Genomic DNA, 22,400 nt, shown 5'->3' on the forward strand with positions numbered 1-22,400 from the left:
CTGACAGCCCAACTGGTCATTCCCAGGCAAAGTAAAACCTCACTGGATGTGATGACTCCATGAAATGGTGCAAATTCAGCTCAAGAATCTGCAACAGGGAATTTCTGAAGTCAGGGTGGAGATTGGAGTCCGTTTTGCATCAGCAAATTTGCCTTTTTCCAGGGCAAAAGAAATGCTTCGAGGGAGAGGAAGAGCTACAGCAGCTTCTCCCAACAAATTCCTGACAGATTTAGTCTGTCCAGGAATCTGTTTAACTTACCAAGTATAGACAACACACTTCACACAGGGATTTTAATTTTGTGATCCCTTGAGGACTGAGACCAAGTCTGATTTAAAACAAAAAGTGCTGTCATTACTGGGACTAACCACTTGTCTCAATTTAACTAAGATGTGCTTTAGACTGAAATCCAAAATTCAATTCTAAACCTCCTGAAATCCAAAATCCAATTCTAAACCTCCTGAAATCCAAAATCCAATTCTAAACCTCAGTGAGTCACTCACAGGAGCAAAAGGTTTTGACATTAAAATGTGCTTTAGAATAACAGAATCCCAGTGCTCCCTAAATATAGAAGATATCGGTTTGGAGAAAAATTCTTGATGCTGGGACCTTTAAAAAGCAAAGAAAAAAAAATCTCCCTCCGAAAAATGAAAAAGGTACATGACAAATATGGCAGGTGGCATCTGGGTCTGAATCACTTTTAGGCTGCACACCAAGTAAAACAGAAATCCCATCAGGCACTCAGAGATTTGCTTCTTATCATTTGGAAGTAGAATTGAAAGAGAAGAAAAAAAAAAATATTAAATTGCCATTTAAAAGAATCAAGTGTGCTTGTACACAGAAAAGCTGTTCCAGGATTGTTCATCCCATATTCCTCTGGAGCTGGTTTCAGTCAGTGTCCCACAGAGGATAAATCACTTAAGTAGTCATTGATTTATTGTTTTTAACTGACAAGACAGATCTGCCCTCTGTAGCTCCTCCCTGCAGAGGCTGAGCTGCAGATTAATTGATGTGTGTGAAAGTTTAAAAGGCAGGTCAGGAAGAAAGATGGGAAACCTGAAATCCACAAATTCTCCAATCCACAAACCCTAACTTTGCCTCCTTCTTCCACACACATATATTTGAAACGACTCTGTTCACTTACACCCAAACATTTTGGAAACAAAAGTCACAAAATGCAGCCCAGAGCTCCCAAAACTCTCTAAATAAAATATTAAGGAAGAGTGGGTTAACTGCAGTTTAATTGTCCAGTCTTTCTCCAAAATTTGTTAGACAGAAGCTTTTTCTATTGAGCTAAATGTACTTTTTTCCATACAAATATTGTAAAAGAACAGTTTATTTGTTATTAAACTGCCACAAGTTGGATCAAAAGCCAACCTTTATAAGAAATAAGTTTTTTCACCTAGGGAATGCTAACACCATATTTATTCCAGAAATTGTGAATTAAACATGGTAGAATTTTTGCCTTTTTTTTTTTTTTTGTTGGTTTGTTTTTCAGAAGAAAATAAGGAAAATGTGAACAGTTGCTATAACAAATACCACAGAGAAAAAAATCAGCCCTGTGGAACAAAGCTACTTGTGCAGAGCTCAGTTATTCCAGTCGATTTAACAGCTCTTCCAACAAGTTTGGTCTTGCACAAAGTTCAGTTTATGAAGCTTTGCTTCCAGAACCACAGATTGCAATGAAATTAGTAAACTATTAATGGGTTACCTTCAGGAAGAAAGACCTTCTTTTTGCTTTCCTGTTATTTAACCAGTACGATAACTCAGTGTACAGTTCCATCCAACATTATCAATATATTACCTGTAACAATTCAGCATATTTTAAAGAAAATGTAAGAGGATGTGTCAAGTTCCTGGGAGATTTTGTGCTGAAGTCAACAAGGAGAGCTGGACCTGAGAGCAAGGAGCACCAAACACGCACAGCCTAGAACGACGAACCTTTCCCAAAATAATTCAGTGTAGACACAAAGAAGATTTACCTCTATTGTGGGATGGGTGTTATGCTTATAAGCTGTGTAGAGAGGAAACTGAATCTGAAAGATCTTGGCCACACACAGCAGCAACTTCTCCTTCTCATCAGTGCTCCACAAGCCAAAAGCATCCGTGTTCTTGGCGGGCTCCTCCTCGGGCAGGAGACAAGTTCTTGCAGAATCGAATTTTTTCTCTACAGATTTTTGTCTTTCTCCATTTTCCTCTTGGTGAGGCTCTCTCTCTACATTCAGGGGCTCCTCGTGGTTACTCTGCTCTTGCCATGTGGAGTCGATGTTGATAGTGCAATGTTTACAGAGCTGGTCCCGCAGAGCTTGAACTTGGGCAATCACTAAGTTAATGAGGGCACAAACTACTTGGTTAAAGATCTCCAGGTGTTTATACTCCTTGAAACAGCACAAACATTGTCTGCAAGCAAACAGGAACGGAAAATCAAAATAAAGAACTCTTCACATTAAAACATTTTCAACAAAATATTTGACAGGCTCAAGAAAACCCAAAGGAAACAAGACTCCACCCAGAAGGAGTGGGAGTCACAAAGCCTTCCATAAACCCTGTGAGCATCCCATTGCTTCCAAATGCTTATCAAAGCTAGGAGGTCCCTCATTTAGCAGTTGCTCCTGTGAGCAAAATACAGAAAAACCCTCCTGTGGGCAAGGTCACTGTGCTACTACAGCAGCAATGTTTGCCAGGATGTTTCTGAATCCATTTCCTCATCTGGTTTTCCCTGCTGCTCTTCACTGCAATAAATCACCTGCCATTCCTGTCAGCCCTGGAAGAGCTCATGATTGTTATTTTCAAAGCAACAGGGCTGCAAAATAATTTTATTTTTAATTGAGTGTTTAAGTTCACTTCCTTTATCTGCATCTGGATGGGGATCCCACGGACATCGGTGCCCTTTCCCCATCCAGGAAAATGCATTATCTCCAGTCCTTTTTTCACTTGGCAGGCTCAGAGATTGTTTCCCTGATTATTTACTGACACACTGGAAGGGGAAAAGAACAAGGGGAAAAACTAAACACCATCCCTTTATCAATATAATGAGATAACTCAATAAAAGCATCAATTAGAAAACTCTAACACAACTCTAATTGTGGGTGAGGATTAACTAGAGGTGTAAAATAGATTCTGGGTGCACAAACCCCCCCAAGGCAGATACCCTGGAACCTCTTCCTGGGAACTTCTGCTTCTTCCATACAAACAAGCAACTTCCTTATTCTGAACAAAAAAATGGAGGATATTCCCTTAAAAAGATCTAAATCCTGGAGAACAAGGAGAAGAAAGGCATCGATTCAGTGTCCTCACTGAAAATCAAAATTAAAGACTATGAGAGGGACTCTGCTCTTTCCCACTCCAATTCTACTACACTGTGTAACTCCTACATAAACTGGGAGCTGTCTTGTAGTAGAGACCTTTCTCCTGCTGGATGGAGAACAACAGACTCCAGCCCACGAGCAGAGCTCTCAGATATTAAAATAATACAAAAATCACACACACACTTCACAAAGTCTCTTTTCTGAAGAAGATGAGCAGACAAAAGACAGGGCAAGAAATCAACTCTGCAGAAGAGTTTTTGGAATCGCTTCTTAAACACAGCATTTAATTCAGAGACTGGGCTTAATAAATCCTAATTTGTAAGAAAAAAAGTCAAGAGAAGCCAGAACTGTGACAGGTAGAGGGGGCTGCCTCTCCTGATGGAACACAAACACGTCCTGGAGCTCCAGCTCTTAAAGCACAGACTTTCTGAATACCCTTTTTTTTTTTGTTTTCCAGTGGGTTAGACAAAAAGATAACATTCAGGATTCCCTAATTCCAGCACAGCTACAGTGGCTGAAGCATCTAAACCCTTCTGTTCCATCTGTGCAGGAAGAAAAATCCCTTTAATATTGGCTAAGGGGAGTGTGCCTTTACCCATTTGAAAAGCAGATTTTTGCCATTTACTTGTAAATGTATTTTCATATTAACAAATGACAACAAGGGATTGCAGGTAAAGCCAAGTGTATCCTCAAGCAGTTTTCCCCAAGGATAAATGCTTGGGGATAAATATCTACAAAAGGTCCATCACTTATGCCTGCAAATTACTGCCCTGCTTGGGTGTAACAAATTATTCTCAGTAACAATGGAAATTCTGGTGAATATTCTCACACACTGGAGAATTTGGTTTCCAAGCCAGAGGCATGTGCAAAACCTCTGAGTCTTCCTCTGTCGGGAACAGCTCCACCAAAAATTAAAGATCTATAAAAAAAAATTGAGTATTCTGCTTCTTTGAACATAAAACTCAAATGGAAGCACCACACACAGATGGAAGAGAAAGGTGTTCTCCAGGCTGGGTTCCAGCTGATCTTCTGAAGGAGAGTAAGAGATTTCAGCTACAGGCAACAAAATTAAAAGTAGTTCTTAAGGAAGGCCTCAAAACAACAAGCAGAACTCTCAAAAAGCCCATCTGGCAGAGGAGAAATAGAAATTAAAATGTCAAGTACAACTCCTTCCTGGGGCCCCTTTGTTGGACTCTGCTTTGAACAGCTTAAGGACTGTTTTCCACCCTGTTTTATAGTATGAAACCAACTCATATGGAAGGTAACAGAGAAACCAGAAGGAAACCAGGAGTTAAATGTTATCTAATCTGTGTTTTTTTCCTCAGATTGGGTTTGTCATACTAGAGCTGTTGAGCAGGACAAAATCTGAACAGATGATGCCCTGGAAAACAACTGGGTTGCAATTGTTCTCAGGAAAAAAATGGGATCTAGGACCTGTCAAGAAATGACAGGATTCTGCTTCCTGTGCCTGCTGTTTATTTGGATTCCAAAATTCCTTCCCTGTGTCTAAAAGCACATGGCAAAAGATAATGAACTTGGCTTGTCATCTTTTGGCAGAACGAGGAAGAGGAGAATTCTGCTTTCACAGGTATCCAAAGTGTGACATTCCTGTTTTGTTTTTTTTTTTCCTTTTGGAGTCTTCTAAACACCCAAATAATGTCGTCTAATTTATCCTTTCTGCTTTTCTCAATATTTCTTGCAGTTTAGTTTGGTCTTGTAACCACTGCTGAACACTGAATTCCAAACATCTTTACTGTAAATTCTTTCTAAAAACTGCTATCCATACATTTCCATGTGCTGGGAAAAAAATAAATAGCTGGAAATAAGCAGAACAGCTGATATCATTACTTTAAAAAAAAAAATCAACAAACTTAAAACCAACAGTAATTTAAATACTTGATTAAAAGGAATAATGCAGTTGATTTAAGACAACCACGTGCAAAGCACTTTCTTTATCAGTTTGGTAGCTGTGGGCTGCAACCCTTCATCATCTTGACTTGGATTATGAGGACATGGAGAAAAACTGAACATGATGGTTCCAATTAGAGTGATCTTTTCTTAAATTCTTAAATTCTTCTTACCCTCCTCTGCCTCTGCAGAGGATGGTCAGAAAATTCCATGTTAAAGCAGCACCACATGTTATTTGTCACTGTAATACAGCTATTTATTTTGCTACTCAACTATTACAGCACCCAGAATGCCAATTAGGTTCAAAATATGCTTTGCCCAAAATCCATTGTGTTTATTTTGATTTTTTTTTTAAGCAGCAAAATGGTCTTAACTCTCCAAGTATCACATTAATAACTTGCCCCTTCTAATTCACTCCACTGTATTTTTAAGAAGGTAAAGCTGCTGTTGAGATTCAATATCATCAACATTCCAGCTCGATCCCAAATTACCTTTGAGTCCAGGAATTGATGTAAGCAAATATCTTGAGGGCATGTTCCTTTCTGAGCTGCAATGCATCACCACCTTCAATGTCTGATACTAAACAAAACAAAAACAAACATATTAGGAGGGAAAAACCCAACACGCAATCGCTGTATTTTTATTAGAAATTATCTGTGAGAGGATGGAAAATAAATGTATTTTCATACTGGAAATGCTCAAGTTCTCTACTGAAGCAAAAATATGTAATTTGGTTAAGAGAGGTTTAGGTGCAAGTGACTTGAAAACAAAGTGCACAGTATTTTTGAACACTGCTGAGAAAATCAGTGATTGAAGACAGACCCTTCTTGTAATGCTATTTTTATGAAATACTCTTTATAAGCTTCACTAGGAACTACTGATGGATGTGCATTTTTTAAGTATGAACCTTGACCAATTTTACTGATCAACCAGACTCCTCAGGTGTGGGGTCTGTTCGGGGGTTTTTTTTGTTGGTGTTTACCCCCAGATTTTCAAAGTCTGCATTTTGAGCTGACCACAAGACCTCAACTTCCTTTTCCTGATCAGATAGAGACTGGGAAAAACAAGCAAACAAACAAAACCCAAACCACACCAAACCTATCAAGATAAGAACAACGTGCAGGGTACAAATAAGGTTGTTTCAGAGGAGCTGAGTTGCTGATTATTGCTTTCAAATATAGACACATCTCCCATGACATTTAACCATCATGAATCACTAATTGGCAAAATGAGAAATGCTCCCCACGTTTAGTGCAGATGGAAACCAGAACAGAACTCTGCACTGAGTTCAAACCCCAAACATTTCAATGAGCTGTTATCAAATGTCCCACTTCCATCTCCAAATGCTTCTACACTTGAATAAACCAAACATTAAGCTCCACTTAGGCAGGAACTGGTTATATCCCAGGGCACTGGATTCTCTCTCCTGGCCACACACCCTTCCCCAGCTACCAGTGCACAATTCTTCCTTCCTCCTTGTCCTGGATTTTAAATACTTGTACAATTAGCTAATTGCTGCACAAATTGAGAAAGTCAGAGCTCCTTTAAGTGGACCTTTGCATTTTTAACACAACTAAGTGTCCATCTCCACATTTCACACGGAATTTCAAGTATCACACGCTCACAAATCGACTTCATCCACCAGCTTTTTGGGAAAGGCTCTGTGACAGCAAGTTCTTCAGAATTCCTGCCTCAAGCCCCTGTCCCACCTCAGCCTTGCAAGGGCCTGTGTGATCCATCCAGTCAGGTTTCCAAAAACTGAAGCTAATGAGAGTCTGCCAGCCTAAACCAGAAAGAAAAGTTCAGAAGGAAACCACTTCACAGAATAATCACCCTGAACAAGAATTTCTGACTTCTTTGAAACAGGGACATCCATGTGCACACACATCCACATTCTCATATATATGCATCCATGCAAATATAAATCCACACAAGAAGCTCCCAACAGGGTGCCAGCAAACTTCCAAAATCACCTTTCTGTCTCACTCTTGAAGGCTTTAAAGATCCTGCAGAACACTGGACAAAGCACAAGAGTGACAGGCAGACCAAAAGATGGGGATCACCCCATACTACCTTTGCTTTTAAACACCACAAATTACCATGACACTTGATCTCTCAAGGCCAAAGCACATTGCTGAAGAAACCAAGACCTCCATCACACAATTTAGGTCAAGCTTACCACAAAAGACAGATCTTTAGCTATAGATAGTATCTAAAAAAAAACCTAAAAAAATTTAAAAAAAAGACTTGCCCAGCATCAAAGGTTCATAAAGCCTCTGTTTTCCTAATTTTGTGAGCTTTGCTTCACTAAGATGAATTCCTTCAGGCTTGACTGAAAAATAATTGTTGACAACGATTCAGTAGCTAAATTCTAACTTGTAGGACCTTATACATACGTTTATAAAACTTCCTTCATCCCCACATTCCCCTCCTTAAAAACCCCAAACTCTTAACATGGGCAGTAACTCTTACTTCCAGAGCAGCCTTTTCACTGCAATTGTTTGAATCACTCCCAAATTTCCCTCTATGAGATAAAAGTTAAGCAAACTGGTCCCTTAAAAGCTACAGCTGCCACATAAAGAGCACAGAATGGAGAAGTTATGGAAATACTGAAACTTCTGCCCCGGGTCAAAACACAGGGATGCAGATGAAGTAGCTGGAGAAACCTGTTCTTTTCCTGTTTCTGCCTTTTACATCTCACACACACTGACCAACTTCAACTGGTCTTATCTATTAATCATTGCTAATTAATACAGTGGCTGCAGCCATGATTTCCCTTTTGTTTTCTGTACCTAGAAATAATATTGGGTTTGTTCCTGAAAAGACTCAGGAAGCCCAAAACAGGAGCATCCCCACTGAGGCTGCAGTTTTCCACAGAGCTGATCTGTCTGTGCCATTCCCAAGGGATGGTGACACACGGCAGGGCTGCTCCTCCTGGACCTTACCTGGAGCTCCCTTTTGCTCCTCAGCAGAAATGATCTTGTTCACCTCACTGAATTTATGTCCTCACAACCCAAACTTCCATCCTGGGCCATCTTATTCTGAATATAAACTTTGTGGACACTCCTGAGTTACAGCACCTCCATTTACAGATAGTTTGAAGTACAGAAACAACTGGTTCTGAAGCCTTTCTAATGTGTTTTTAATTGATAAAGGTAAGAGAGAAAAGCAATAGGAACAAACATGCTCCTTGTCATTCCTGTGCATCTCCTGATTTCAGTCAGTTCTGGAAGGACTCCCTTGCTGCACATGATTTCACTTCCAAATGCTGATGTCTGGCTCCTTTGAAATCAGTTTTCTTCTACCTTGAATGGGCCAGAAGTTAAACCAGACTCCTTCACTGGTGAATAAAGGATGTCCTTGTGTTCTCTCCCTAACTCCAGCACCCTCAGACCCTCCTCGATCTGCTGCCTCCCCGCTCTCACACTTCCACTGGTTGAAACCATCATGTCAAACTTCTCCCAAAACTTTTCCTGCACTGAGCCTTCCTCCTTGCAAACTGATTTGGTGGATAAGACTATTCCTTAGTTTTCCACCACAGGATGCACTTGTGTGCTCTGAGAGCCTCTGAAGCTCATCCAAGTGGCAGCTCGTGTGCTCCCATCCCTAAGAATTGACAATATGTGCTCCAGAGCTTTACAGGCATCCCAGGATCTCCAAGTATCTCTCCCAGCAGTGGCACCCCAATCCCAAGCTCAGCTCCTTCATTCCCTGCCTGCAGTGAGTGCTCCTTTCTCCAGGCACTCAGCAGTGTTAGAGATGCTCCCCTTCCCTATCTCTGGGCTCAACTTCCTTCTCCTTCCTTAGATTTGCTCCACCAAATCTTTCTTCTCAGTTAAAGCCTCTCAGACCTTCTCACCCTCCTTTTCCCTCTTATTTTCCATGCACAAACACCTCCACCCCGTGCTGGATCCAATTTCAAAACCAACATATCCCAGTTCAAACCCACACTCCAATGGCACCTGGAGCCACACATTCCAACCACCTCCTGCAGGAGAACTGAGTCTTCACAACATGGTTTAGAGATCTTTTTATCACAGTAACACCACAGAAGAAAGAGCTGAGCTGCTTAACTAACCTAAGTAATAATAAGTGCCTGATTTAACATCTTCTGGTGTATCAGTTTTCATGTATTTTTTTTAAAAAAAAATATCAGATTGACCCAAAGTGTAATTGTTTATTCAAGGAGCTGACGAGAAGCCAAAACACACGATGGTCAAAGTCAAAATTCAAAACATATCATAAAAAAAAAAAGTATATTTCCTTGCTGTTTCCTCAGTCTCCTGTTTTACTTGGCTGGCTTTAAATGAAAACCTGGGTGATTTACCTCATCTTCCACAAAAGGGTGATTTGCTATAGGGGTGTTACTAGAAACACCATCTCCCAAACTAAGCAAAAACCCCATTAATAAAGGTACTAAAAGAGGTGAGAAAAATACAAATCAGCTGCAAAGAATGGGGCAATATAATTTCATCTGTGGACAAATGAAACTCGGACCATAAGTGCAGTTTTAGCAAGAACTTCAGAGCTGGAGGAACAGCCTGTAATTAGACCTCAAGGACAACTATCCTGCTGGACTTGTGGGGAATATCTTATATCCAAAGGTCACTTATCACAGCAAGTATAAAATCAACCGGCAAGCAAAAATAATCATTTTTAAAAGCACATTTCCTCTACTTGCAGAAACGTAACAGAGTAAAAAGTAAACGATAAAAACCCTTTAATATCTCTAATTTCTACATTTTGAGAACTGTGACAAGGTACAGCTGCACATGGATTCTGCCCCCTCCCCCAAACCTCATCCAGTATCAGCTTCTCATGGGAAAGGCTGGATCACTTGCAGAATGAACATTATTCCCAGAAATTGTTCCCTGGGATAGAATAAACGGAGGAAACGAGCCATACACTAAACAAAACAGCATTAGGGGCAATAATACTAATCTGGAAAGAAATATATCTCTAATCTGTGCCAGTACCATTGTTCACACAGAGAACCAGCACTTTTTTTTACTGCTGAGATTTTAGGGGGGTTCTTTTTGCTCAGAATCAACAGCATGTCAGAGGACAGGCACAGAGTTCAGCATCTCCCATTCCCTTTCTACTTCCATCTGTTAGAATGACTTCTTCTCAATTATAAAGAATTCCTGATTGCCTTAGATTGATTCCTAGAGTTCTTCCTGACCTTTACAGAGCCATCCTTGACAAGTACTCGAAAGGACAGTGTCAGCCTGAAGTTCAGTGGCCAGAGTTTAACTATCCAAGCTTCCCTACAACTTTCCAGTGAGGAAACAAAGTCTTCTTTCTGCTTCTCAGTCTCCATAACATAAAACATCCCAGAACACTGACCAGATAAGCACAACCAAAGAGAAACACTACTGTAGAACGTACTAGCAAATCAAAAAAGTTAATTGTTCAGTATTAAAAACACCGTTAAATGCCAGGTTAACACAGGAACAATCAGATCTGTAACCCAAAATACTGCAGCAATAAATTCTATATGGCTGGTTAAGGTGCTTGAGTGCCATTAATGCTCCCTCATCACAGAAAACAACACCCACTGCCACCCCACAACAATCTGAATTCATTCTAAGCCTGCATCAAACTCTAAATTTCTTACATTTATAAATATTCCAACTTGGTAAATATATTGCTTTCCTGCAAGTTTTGGCTTACAAAGTATACAAATATTACACCGCAAATGTTTTGAAAATGTAACAGCTTAAAGACAGGAATTAGCAACTTTTAAAGTCTCGTTTCCTCAGAAAACACAAACTGTGATCACCTCACTGGCCTGTCAGACACAAACTTTTGAACATAAAAGCAATTTCAACAAATCTGACAAAGGTTTGCAAGTCTAAGCAACACTGTGTTCTTATGAATGGAAATACAGGAGCTACTGAAGAGTAAGGAAAAAGCAGTTCCAAGTGGTATCCCAACATTCAGCACCTGTGGAATTCCTCACAGCCACCTTGAGATCAGAAGGACCTGAGGAGTTTTAATTCAGTATTCCAGTGCACAGCAAAGTTGCACAAGGAGTAGAAAAAACCTTGGTATTTTCATCCACCAGACTGGACTTCTAAGATACAACCTCACCAGAACAGGGCAAATGAGCTGATCTCAGGGAACTGCTGCCTTTATCTTCTGTCTCTGCAAACACCACCAAGTTCTCTCTCTTTTCATCTCTACATTTCCTTTTCCATCCCATCTCCCTCATCTTCTCCAGCAAACATCTATTTTCTTTTACCACAACATGTCGATGCACTTTGGAGCAAAACAGCAGCAGCTGACTCTGAGCAGCACGAAATTCCAGAACTGTCACCTTCCACAAGTGAGGCCACCCTCAAGCTTTCCTCATGTTTGCTTTGGGTTAAAATGCCCCCTTTGGAATGGCTGCCAACATCTACCTCAGCCAACAACTGTCCTTCTTAAGAGCATCTTATGAATTCACCTTCCCAAAGAGAACGTGCCACAGCAACTGCTTCCAAGAGCAGTTCCACGTGGAATTGTTTGAAATGCAGTCCAGTGCCAGTTATCAGATGACACCCGGGTTTTCCCAGCACACTGGAGCTGGTTTTATCCAGAACTACAGTCTAAATGAGCTCAGATACAGCACCTCAGGTGTCACACACAGCTGTGCTGCTGCAGGAGCCAGGCCAGGTCCAGCAGCACAACTGCACCTCTCCCACAAAGCCAGGCCTAAGTTGTGCCACTGGCTAAACTCCCGCTGTTCCCACACAGCCAGCCACAGGACAGAGGTCACAAATCCTGAATCCATGCAGTGGAAATTCAGTCTGGACTAGATGGGAATGTGGAATACATTATTCAGGTTGGGTTATGCCAATGACTGAGGAACAAGCAGTACCCCATCCAGCAGGGATACAGAGGAGTAGAGGAATACCATCAAAGGTCCAGGAGCTTTCATCAGTTAAACACTGTGCAAGGCACAGATGGCCTTTCTGATCAAACACCAGTAGGAAATGGTGTAAACCAGCAGGAAATGGTGCAAACCAGCCCGTGGAATATCTGGCTGTGGATGGAATAACCTGCACACTGCTCTGGCTCTGCTGGCCCACCGGGACCCACAAGGAGTCTCCACATTACCCTCTTCACATCCCCCGAGCCCAGCCCTGCACAGCAGGATCCCTCAAAGCTGCTCCTGACCAGTGGGATGATGTCCAGGCTGCTGCAATTCCATGGAAATGTGAGTGAGGGGAGCAGCAGCCTGGTGGTACAGCCCAGGTGAGCCTGGCCCAGCAGCTTCAGCACTGGTTCAGTGCCAGCCAAGAAGGAGTCTGAAAAGATCTCTGGTGTCTTTGCACTGTTACCTCCTGGTGCTTCTGTTATCTTGGGATTCTCAGCAGCAAAGATATTGCAGTCCTCCCTCTCCAGAGAAAGGCAAGTTATATATTACTAAGGAAAAAAATACTATAAAGCAATTTCAAAGTATTTGTGCAATTTGCTGAAGTTTAAAAAAAAAAAAATTAGTAGTCTTATTTCAGAGTCCTATTTTAACTCAGTATGGTAAATTGTGTTTGACTCCAAGACAAAACTTCCCAATTCTGGGAAGTCTCTGTTTTCATCTTTATATTGAAGCTGTTATAGTTCCTTTTTCAATTAAAAAACAAAACCCAAAAAAACCCAGCTCAATTAAAGCAGTATTTCCACACAATCAAATCTGCCTGACATCACCAAAACACACACTGGATGTGGAAAGCCAGGCTGCCCATCATAATATTTTGACAACAGCCACCGCAAGTTTCTTAAGGAATCAATTCAGGATTGGACAAGCTCTGCACAAACCCAGCATTTCCCAGCAGATCCCTAATTACCCCAAGGTACATTTCAAAGCCAGGGCTGACACTGTCACTGCCAAAACTACTGCTCAGATAAAGGATTGCCTGCCTTCAGTTTACAAGAGTACTTGAATCCTTTCCTTTCAATAACATATTACCTTCAAAAACAATGGAGAAGGACTTGAATGACTCTGGGTTTGAATGATTTTTCTTTAATGCTCCAGCTCTGAACTTTTTCTAAAATACTGCTTTAAGGTGTAAACACAGAACTCAAAGTTTATCAAACTACTTTGTAAGTAGAACAAAGATTTAATTGCGCGAACGAGGTTCCAAAAGCTAAAAGAGGTTTTCTATTAGTCTTAATTAAAAGTAGCAAGGAATGCAAAAATTAAAATACCTACTCCAGGAAGCATTCTATTTCCAAGAGAGAACTTTGCAAATGAGTTCAGCTGGGCTACTTGGCAGCCTGTGAATCAGTCCCAGACAACAAGAGCAGCTTTCCCCCACAACCAGAAAGAAAAGGCCCACAACTGAGCCACCCCAGCCCCTAAGAAGCAACAGATTACCATCTGATTTACAACAAAAGCATCTAATAATGTGTTCAGATTTTAGGGACAAAACCTGTGAGAGGCAAATATGATTAATTCATTTCTTACAAAGTATATTTAAGCCTGCTCAAACAAGGAGACGAGAGGGAAATGGGCAACGGGTCATTACAGTCAAGCCCGAGAAGGGCTCGCTCAGCACTTCAACTCCAAGGCTTGCTTTGTTTCCATCAGCACAGGTGCAGGCAACCCCCATTCAAAACAGAGAATAAAACACTGAGAAAAGGATAAGCAAGCAACAAAGTCATGGTCTCTCTCAACTTGCAAGCAGACACTCAGATTTGCACTCGCTTGTGCTGGATAATCTGTGTTTAGCAATTCTCTGACATGCTGTATTCAGTCATTTAGTGGCTAAAGTACAGGTATATATATATATATTTTTCCTGAAAATCAGCAGACTGAAAGAAGTCAGAGATGACTGAAAGCCACGTATATGGCCTAAACAAGTATTAAAATTTCACGACAAACATCCCCCACTATCAGAAAATGCATTTCCAGATGTTATTCTGATACAAATGAATGTCACAGCAGCAAGTGCACAGGGGGCAATACCTGTAACGATGGCTACAGTGTTCAAAGCCAACTCACTCTGGAAAGGCTCAAACTGGATCTGTTTGGACCCAGAAAGTTTCCAAGACACTGATGAAAACTGATTCCAATTCTGATCAACTTGATCAGACCATTTACTCTAAATATCACATCAGCAGAGTGACACTTATGACTTGAAATACTCTGTGGGAAAAGTTTCATTTGAAATATTAAGAAAACTGTTCTAAATTGTGAAAGAAATCAGACTGGCCAGTGCAGCCAAGGATTCACTGCGCTGACCATCCTTCAGCTAAGCAAGAGAACTTGCTTTTTATCAAGTTTTTGAGCTCACACTCCCCGGTGTTATCCCACACCAGTTCCAAGAAGGAATAATAAACACCTCCTGTCCAGCACACAGGTGACTGCAAAGGTGCCCTAAGCTGTGCCACACAGGCCTTTCCCAAATTCCTCACTTGGTATTGATATTCTGGCCCCTCTGCAGCTTTCCTGGAGCTGTCCTCCCTTGCAAACATGCCACTGTCCATTCCCAGCACTGTTCTCCACAGCTTCTCCAAGCAGGAAGAGCTCAGAAGGGAAAGCACTGCCAGTTTTGTTGATGCCCACGAAGTTTACAATTAATCCGATCGCCAGATTTGCAAATAGCAGAAACTGTGGCAGAAAATGACTGAACAATACAAATTTTTCAGTTTGCACCCACTTAAAAATAATTTCACTGGTGGTGAAAACACTGGGGTTTGTATAGAAACTTAAATTATGAAGAATTTAATAATTACTATTAAATTACAATAATTATTATTACTCACCAATTAATAAATAGGCAGCTGGTCACTTCCTAAAAATATAATTAACTCTGACATAACATTACTAAATCCCCCCAAAAGAAGTTGAGAAGTACAACAGAAAGATAATGAGTGTTGCACAACACAACATAAAGCACATATTCCCTGTTTCTATATACAATTATATAGATCATAAACTCTCCAGTGGAAGTCAATTATTAAAATGGTGCCATGAATTGGAGGCTTCTTCAGTTTGCTGTGGAAAAAGGGAAAAACCTTTGCCACTCACTTCCTAGATAAAAACTAATGATCTGCATGGATGCTGATCCAGAAATTGTGCCTCAGTTGTCACCTTTCCAAAGTCTTATTTACAGCCCTTCCACAAATTAACTGAAGAAAGGTCAACACCCAAAGCTGCTTTTTCCACAAGTTTTTCTGACAAATTTCAACCAGTTGTTCCAGCACTGAATCTCACAAGGAATTCCATACAAACACACAGAGCTGTAATGGATTTACACCAGAGGTGCCTCAAAAAGCTCACCTTCCATCACACATGCTGGATCAGGAAAATTCCAGGAATAAAACTCTGCAAATCTACAAACAAGCTGGATATTTTTACTAAGTATTACCACCAAGGAGATCCTCACAGCTGCATGTCCACGCTTAGCATTCCGACTGCAAATCAATTCTCATCCAAGGAAAGGAGCAAAGTGAAAAGAATGGCTTCTCACCTCTTCATGTTTTCTAGAAATTGCCAATTTGCTGCACAAAATGAAAGAAATCACCCTAATATGTGCTTAAACAACAGAAATTAAATGGCCACAACTCTGTTTAATTGCAGCATGCCATCACTGTAAGCACAGAGTAATCAGCACAACCTGCTCCTGAGGATGGTAAGATTCTTTTCCACATTGTCCCAGCATCCTGACAACTCCAAATGTGTAGCTTGGCCTGCAAAAATCCCTCCTAGTTACCTGAAAAGAAGAACTCAAAGAAGAAAATCTAAGAAATAAAAGGACCCGAGAAGTAAACGTTGCTCTCCCTTTTCAGTCACTAAAATGCCAAATCACAGACTGCTCATCACTTGGCCACGACACAGAATTCCAGGCTTTGCTTTTCCGACTCCATGTTACTTGAACATGGGAAGATGGAAGCAAACCAGTGACACGGAGAAATCGAGAAGCAAGGAATTAAAACCCACAAGTGAGAAGTCAGTATTAGAAACGGAGAAATATATTTTACTGTTTAACACGGAAGAAAAAGAAGCAAATGGGAATTCCACGAATTACAAGAATGGGTGAGTCTCACAATGCCCTGAAGCCATGAGAGTCCCTTCATGGACATAAAAGCCTCAGCTCTCCAAAACCAAGGCATCTCCTCCAAGGCAGGGCCAGGGAAATGGGGCCAGGTCTGCTCTCCAAGGTACTTCCCCTTCAGCCCCGGAGCGACACTCGGAGCCCAGGAATCCGCTCACCGACAGCGTCCCGGATGCTCCACAACACCTGCACATCCAAGGACATTCCCAGGAGCTGGGCTGTTCTAAGAGCTGCCACTAACAACATCCAGGACACCCTAAAGCACATCAGCTTGGACTTGGCTCAGGAATTGCTTGGGACTTCCATAACTTGAGAACTCCCCTCGCAGAGGGAAGGTCGTACAGCACCTAAAGGTATGAAAAAATATAATCTAACAGGAAGATTTCCAAGATGAGTTCAAGTTCTACACTAGTGAAGTATCTTTTGGAAGAAAACAAGAAAATCAAGTGAAGAAAGGGATGTTTTTCTTTTCCTTTCCTCACTTCCCTTGAAGTTATCCACATAACTAAGCAGGAATACAATGGCAGAGCCTCGTGGCTTTGAGGATATTGTTACAAGTACTTATCCAACAGGAGATTTCCCTATATACAAAGGGAGGCGTCTCAGTAAATCCACGTCAATGGTCCATAACTCACAGCAGAACTCAGCAGAATGGGACTTATGTAACTCATCTTCAGCATCACTGGTCAAGCAACTTGAGCAATGAGAAAGAACCAGTTTGCAGTAGCCTGAACAGGAAAAGTCTCAGGACAAAATCATTTCTGATCACATCAAATAACATGAACCAAAGTAATTGTACAGAACAAAAGCTGAAATATCTTTCTAAAAATAGAAGCCTTTTAGCTGTTAAAGTCACAGAGTTTCTCCTTCAACTGCTTTACAACTACAAACAAGTTAAACCAACTTTATCTCAGTGACACCTTCCCTTTCACTTTAGAAAGTTCACAAGTAGGAGGATACAAGTTCCTCCTTCTGTTTTTTCCCCTCTGATTACTCCAATTAATTTAGAGTAGCACTTCACCACAATCCATAACTGCAATTTGGCAATACTGCTATAAAGAAAAAGTTATTTTCATTTAAGTCTGGCTGCCCATCACCTTAAAAAGGGTCAAAGACAAAAGTAAACATGAAACGATCACTGAATTTCAGTTTTATAAACAAATGATCTTCTTTCCTTCAACAGGAGACAAGCAAGATTTAGGTTAGTGTAGTGAAGTTGGGCTGTTACCCCAGTAAATCCTCCATAGTGTCTCTGTAGAGGTTCTGAACATGGAAATGTCATTTAAGTGGAAAGAAAAGATGAATTTAAAAAAAATGGGAAAAAAAAAAAAAAGAAAAAAGCCATGCAACAGAGACAACTGTTTTACAGTTTTGCACAAGAGGAATCATCAGTCAAATGAAACTTTAGATCTGCACAAAACAAGAAAATCAATCCTGAAGCTTTCAGGTAACCACTAAACAAGTAAGAGCAGCTCTCGTAGACCAGGGGATGTTAATGATGCAACATTTGTAATAATCTTAGAACATGTACTCAATATCTAAAATAATACCTGAGTACTCACAGTATAAAATATTGACCCTATCCAGATCCCAAGGAACAAACTGAATGCTACAATATTTTGGGACATTTCAATTTCTCACCTACCTCGAGGGAAATATAACCCTCACCCAAACTCCAAGGCTACTCTTGGTACTTCCTACAGGCTGGAACAACGTGACAAGAAGTCAGGAATCTTCAGCATCCAAATTCAGGGCTATCCCGAAGCTACACAAACAGTAAAGCACTCCAGTATCTCAAGTGTTCTATGGACCTGATCATTTTGGGAGCAGTTCTGCAGGACAGCAGACACTGATAAGGGACAGAAAACTACAATATTTAGTCTACGTCCAACTCCTGTGCTTGAGTAAACTGTGGGGGGGTTGCTTTGGGTTGGTTGTTGGGGGTTCTTTGTGTTTTACTGAAGGCTTAAGAGAAAACATAAGGAGGCAAATAGCCTGTGAGCTGGTGCAATAGAGTAACAGCTAGAAACCTCTATTCATCAATGGGAACTGATTTTGTAAGATTTCAAAGCTGTTAGGAAGAAAAATGGGCCAAAGAGGTAATCACTGAACAAAGCAAAGCAGAATGCTGGGAAGGAAACAAACTCAGTTCCCAGAAACCAAGAACTGGGAATAACCCAGGCCTACCAAGGTAACCTAAAACCACGACAGCCGCTACATCATAAAATCAATTTTTCCATCCTGTAATTTTTTTTTTTGTTTCTTACTTTTATAAAACGCAAACCAAAACGACGAGAACAAACCAAACCTAAACCAAAAAGCACCCAAGGAGTTTTAAGTGAACACACAGCAACACCAGCTGCAATCCCAAAGGGAAGCCTCTCAGGCAACCAAGCTGAGCCGGGCTCTCTGGGACAAGCCACGGCCAGGACTACAAGGACAGCTGAGTCAGGGCCGGTGTGAGAACCAGATTCCCACTTCCAGGGATACCAGGACAACCTGCACTCCATAAACACTCAGTATGGAGCACCACATACTCAATGCTTGGGGAGTGAATCCTGTGTAAGCATCCAGGGATCTCATGGATCTATGGGCAGCTCGAACCATCACCGGGGCTCCAGGTGGGACACAGCAACCTGCAAAACTCATGGGAAAGACTTGAGACAGCAAACCCCAGGTTTAAATGTTATATTTCTGTATTTTCTGGCTTTAGGATTAAGCCTATCTGGGTATCTGAGCAGTGCCCAGGAAAACAGAGCTGTCCTGACCAGGGCCTCTGGACAGCACAGTAATGTAAATATTGCTGGAGAACAAATGAAACTCAATATAATCCCTCCTCGACTGACAAGACCTGGCATCCAAAGCAAGCAAGGAATGTACAGTGCATTGGTATCAGGGTTCATTTTGGGATACAGAATGCTGTAAATCAACATAAAATGAGCACAGAATGTCCTCAACACATTTAAGTGAGCCCCTTTAATTAATGCCATGACAATCTGTCCTTAAGCCTCTGTAAATAAATGGCCTTATCTTAAATAGTTATCAATTGTATCTTCCTTTTTTTTTTTTTTTTTTTGCTGTTAAAGGCTATTAAAATGTTTATATTGTGGGAGATTATTTCAGAAATCAGGCTTTTTATAGACTTTATTCCTATTAAAGCCTGCCAGGGAGAAGGTAAATGATGCTAACAAACCTACAGCACTCAATGAGGAATCAGACTCCCTGAGTGAACAGACTGTCCTACAGTGCAAAAGCTCCTCTAAAGTCTGGGCATTCCATAGGGGAATTTGTGTTTTGCTGAGTTCCTGAATCAATCATAACTTGAAATTACTGCTTCTTCTCAGGAAATAACTTCAAGAGCAGGGAATTTACTGGGTTTTGTACTTAGGTCAATGCTGAAAATAAAGATGCTGCAGGAGAAGAAAAGAAAATACATATACACCAAAAAAACCCAACATTGCCGATTCTGTCCATAAAATATTGCCTGTTTCTCATGCCTAAGCATTATGTTTTTTATATATATATATATATATATATATATATATGCCTAAGAGACCTTTGGCCAAAAACTAAGATTTTGAAACAACAGGTTTCCAGTTCAAGACCTAAGGCAGCCCCTAAGTGCCACAGAACCAGGGCCACTGACTGCCTGGGCCAAAACCAGGCCTAAGGAGCTGGAGGCTTCCCAGGACAGAACCCTGGGCCTACACAGAGGTCACTGCTGGATAAAGTCACCTCTGCCCACTGTTAGGGGGTGTGGGTTAACAGTACAGCAGTTTGAAGGGGGATTAATATGTTTATAATGAAAAGATGCCTGTTTGTTTGCAGAGTTGTTCAGTTCCACCCTCCTGTCACCCATCGCTTGGGAACTTCTGGTGAAGAAAACAGGAGCTTCCCACGTGTTCCTTTCCAAACACCACGTTGAGAGCTGTCAATTCACTCCCCAAGTGACCTGTCACAGAGCTGCTACCAGTCACATTTTGTAAATATTAGGGCAAACAAAGGCAAAAGCCGGTATGGGGCCACTGAAAAATGTTTAGTGTAGCAAGAAATGTCTAAACCAAACAAGATGCTGTTTCCTGGCCCTCTCTGAAAGGCCCGTTTGGGGAGTTTCAGGGCAGGGATGACCCCAAAAGCTCCGTGGGCAGAAAAGGAAACGCTGGCAGTCTGTGGCTCACACATCTCGGGCATGACCTCATTCTTTACTACCACTTTTCACTTCTGCTGCAGTGTTTTAAAAACCAAGGCTTGACACCGTTTCTGTATCATGCACCTCTCGTTATGACTTAAGAAACGCAAAGAACTCAACTGGAAGTTATAAAAGAAACCACCTCTCCCCTCCCAACTCATTCTCATCCAGTGAGAAGGGAGCACCATCACATGCCTTTGTATCCAAACACACACACACCCCAAATAGTTCTGGTTATTTACAGTGGCTTCTTTCTCTCAGGGGAAGGCCAAACCTAATGGTACCTCAGTAGCATTTTTGAAAATTAACTACACAGCAACAGAACTGCAGAATTTCCCTAATAAATTGGACTTAAAAAGACAAATTTACTCATAAATAGCAATTATCTGTCTTATATTATACGGAATCACTAAATTATCCATCCCTTAGCTATATATATATATTAAAAAATAACTGTTAAAGTGATTTAAGACATTGTTTTATCTAGAGGGGAATATCTGTCTGTCTCAGTCCCAATTACCTTAAAACAACTGTAAAAATCAACTCATGCTGGAATTTCAGAGGTTCCTCAAAATACCATATTTAATACAACTTTTTTCTGTTTGATCACACCAATCTCCATCAAGTTTAAGCCACGATTACTTATCAATCCAACCAAACCAAGCAAAGTTATCTCTTCCAACAAGCAGCTGTCGTTGTATACCATTGATAATTCTGCCTTATTTTGAACCTACTGTTTATAAGCACTTGGTCTCTAATATCAACGCATTCCCTGCCTCTCCAGTTGGGAAAGATAAGATATGCATGCTAAATCAAATAAATATCTCCTTCAAAACAAGATATTGAAAGTACAAGCTCAGCCAAACTCAGCAAACAAATTTAACAACCCAACACTCATCTGATGTAGACCTTTTAAGCTGATTTATTCCAGCCTCTGGGCTCTCCTGAAAGTTACTTTTACACCTACATTTTTCACTTCTAAAGTGAAACGCTGGCCATCACTGAATATCACATTTCCCCAGCAAGAAAAAAGGAAAACATTTAACTGCTGCAGTATCTCAAGAAAGAGCAAACATCACATGGAATTGGGCCTCATGAGAGTGAAGACAACTCTACCCAAACCTTGTTGGAGGCAGCATTCTGTGCTTCGCTCTCTGGAACAGGATTTGCAGAGTGCAACCAGAAAAAATGCCATGTTTAAGGTCCCAGATAGTTAAAACTTCCCTCTAATCGCAAACTTCAGCTGGTAAGTTGTTCCAATTCCTCAGCATCCGTACAAATGGTGGGGTTTTGGTCTTTGTTCGCGAGGCAGAGCCCCCTGAGAAGCCGGGAAGGTACCTTGGCTGCCACGGAGCTCAGGTTCCAAAGGGATACGCGAGGCCTACAGGGAATTTCGTGCCCAAAACGCTCCCGGCTGCAGCGGCAGCGGGGGGAACACCTGCTGTATCACCCCTGCGACCCTCCCGGTAACACTCGGGAAGAGGAAACTTCGGGAGGGAGCCAGAGACCACCCCCGGAGCCGAACACCCGGGGAGCACCTTCCCAGCCGAGTCAGGCTCCTCCAGGAGCCGCTTCCCTCGCAGCTTCGGGAAAATCGGCGCCCGAAAAGCACCTGCACCGCGTACCCAGGCCGGGCACAGGGAGGGGAAGGCAGGATCGCTCCGAAACGCCTTTGCTGCTGCTTAAAAGGGACCCAGCCCAGGCCCGGCAGCGCCGGAGCGGCTCCCGGGCAGCTCCTGAGCCCGGCCAGGCCCCGCCGCGGCTGCCGGGGATGCGGATCCCGGGGGGAAAGGGGGATGGAGCGGGGACACGGCGGCGGGCCCGCCCCAGGCCGCGGGGAGGGAAGGGGGAAGGAAGCGCGGAGCAGGGCATGGAGGGAGCTCCTCCATGGCCGGGCAGAGAGGGAACCCCGCGCCCGGGAGGCCCGAGGCGGGCGGGGAGAGGCGAGGAAGGAG

The 22,400-nt window shown here is 41.8% G+C and overlaps 1 protein-coding gene across 9 annotated transcripts in view; it reads right to left on the bottom strand.

Annotated features, from left to right (window-relative positions):
* Positions 1–22,400, bottom strand: part of USP34 (ubiquitin specific peptidase 34) — a 107,949-nt gene that overhangs the window by 85,022 nt on the left and 527 nt on the right. For all 9 annotated transcript variants that reach the window (XM_032682353.1, XM_032682354.1, XM_032682346.1 and 6 more), the window contains exons 2-3: positions 5,706–5,793; positions 1,981–2,398 (exon numbers count right to left, since the gene is read on the bottom strand). In XM_032682353.1, coding sequence (XP_032538244.1) covers positions 1,981–2,398; positions 5,706–5,793 — 506 coding nt within the window. The remainder of the gene's footprint in view (positions 1–1,980; positions 2,399–5,705; positions 5,794–22,400) is intronic.

This window comes from Chiroxiphia lanceolata, chromosome 3 (genome assembly GCF_009829145.1).
Source record: "Chiroxiphia lanceolata isolate bChiLan1 chromosome 3, bChiLan1.pri, whole genome shotgun sequence".
Taxonomy (NCBI): Eukaryota; Metazoa; Chordata; class Aves; order Passeriformes; family Pipridae; genus Chiroxiphia; species Chiroxiphia lanceolata.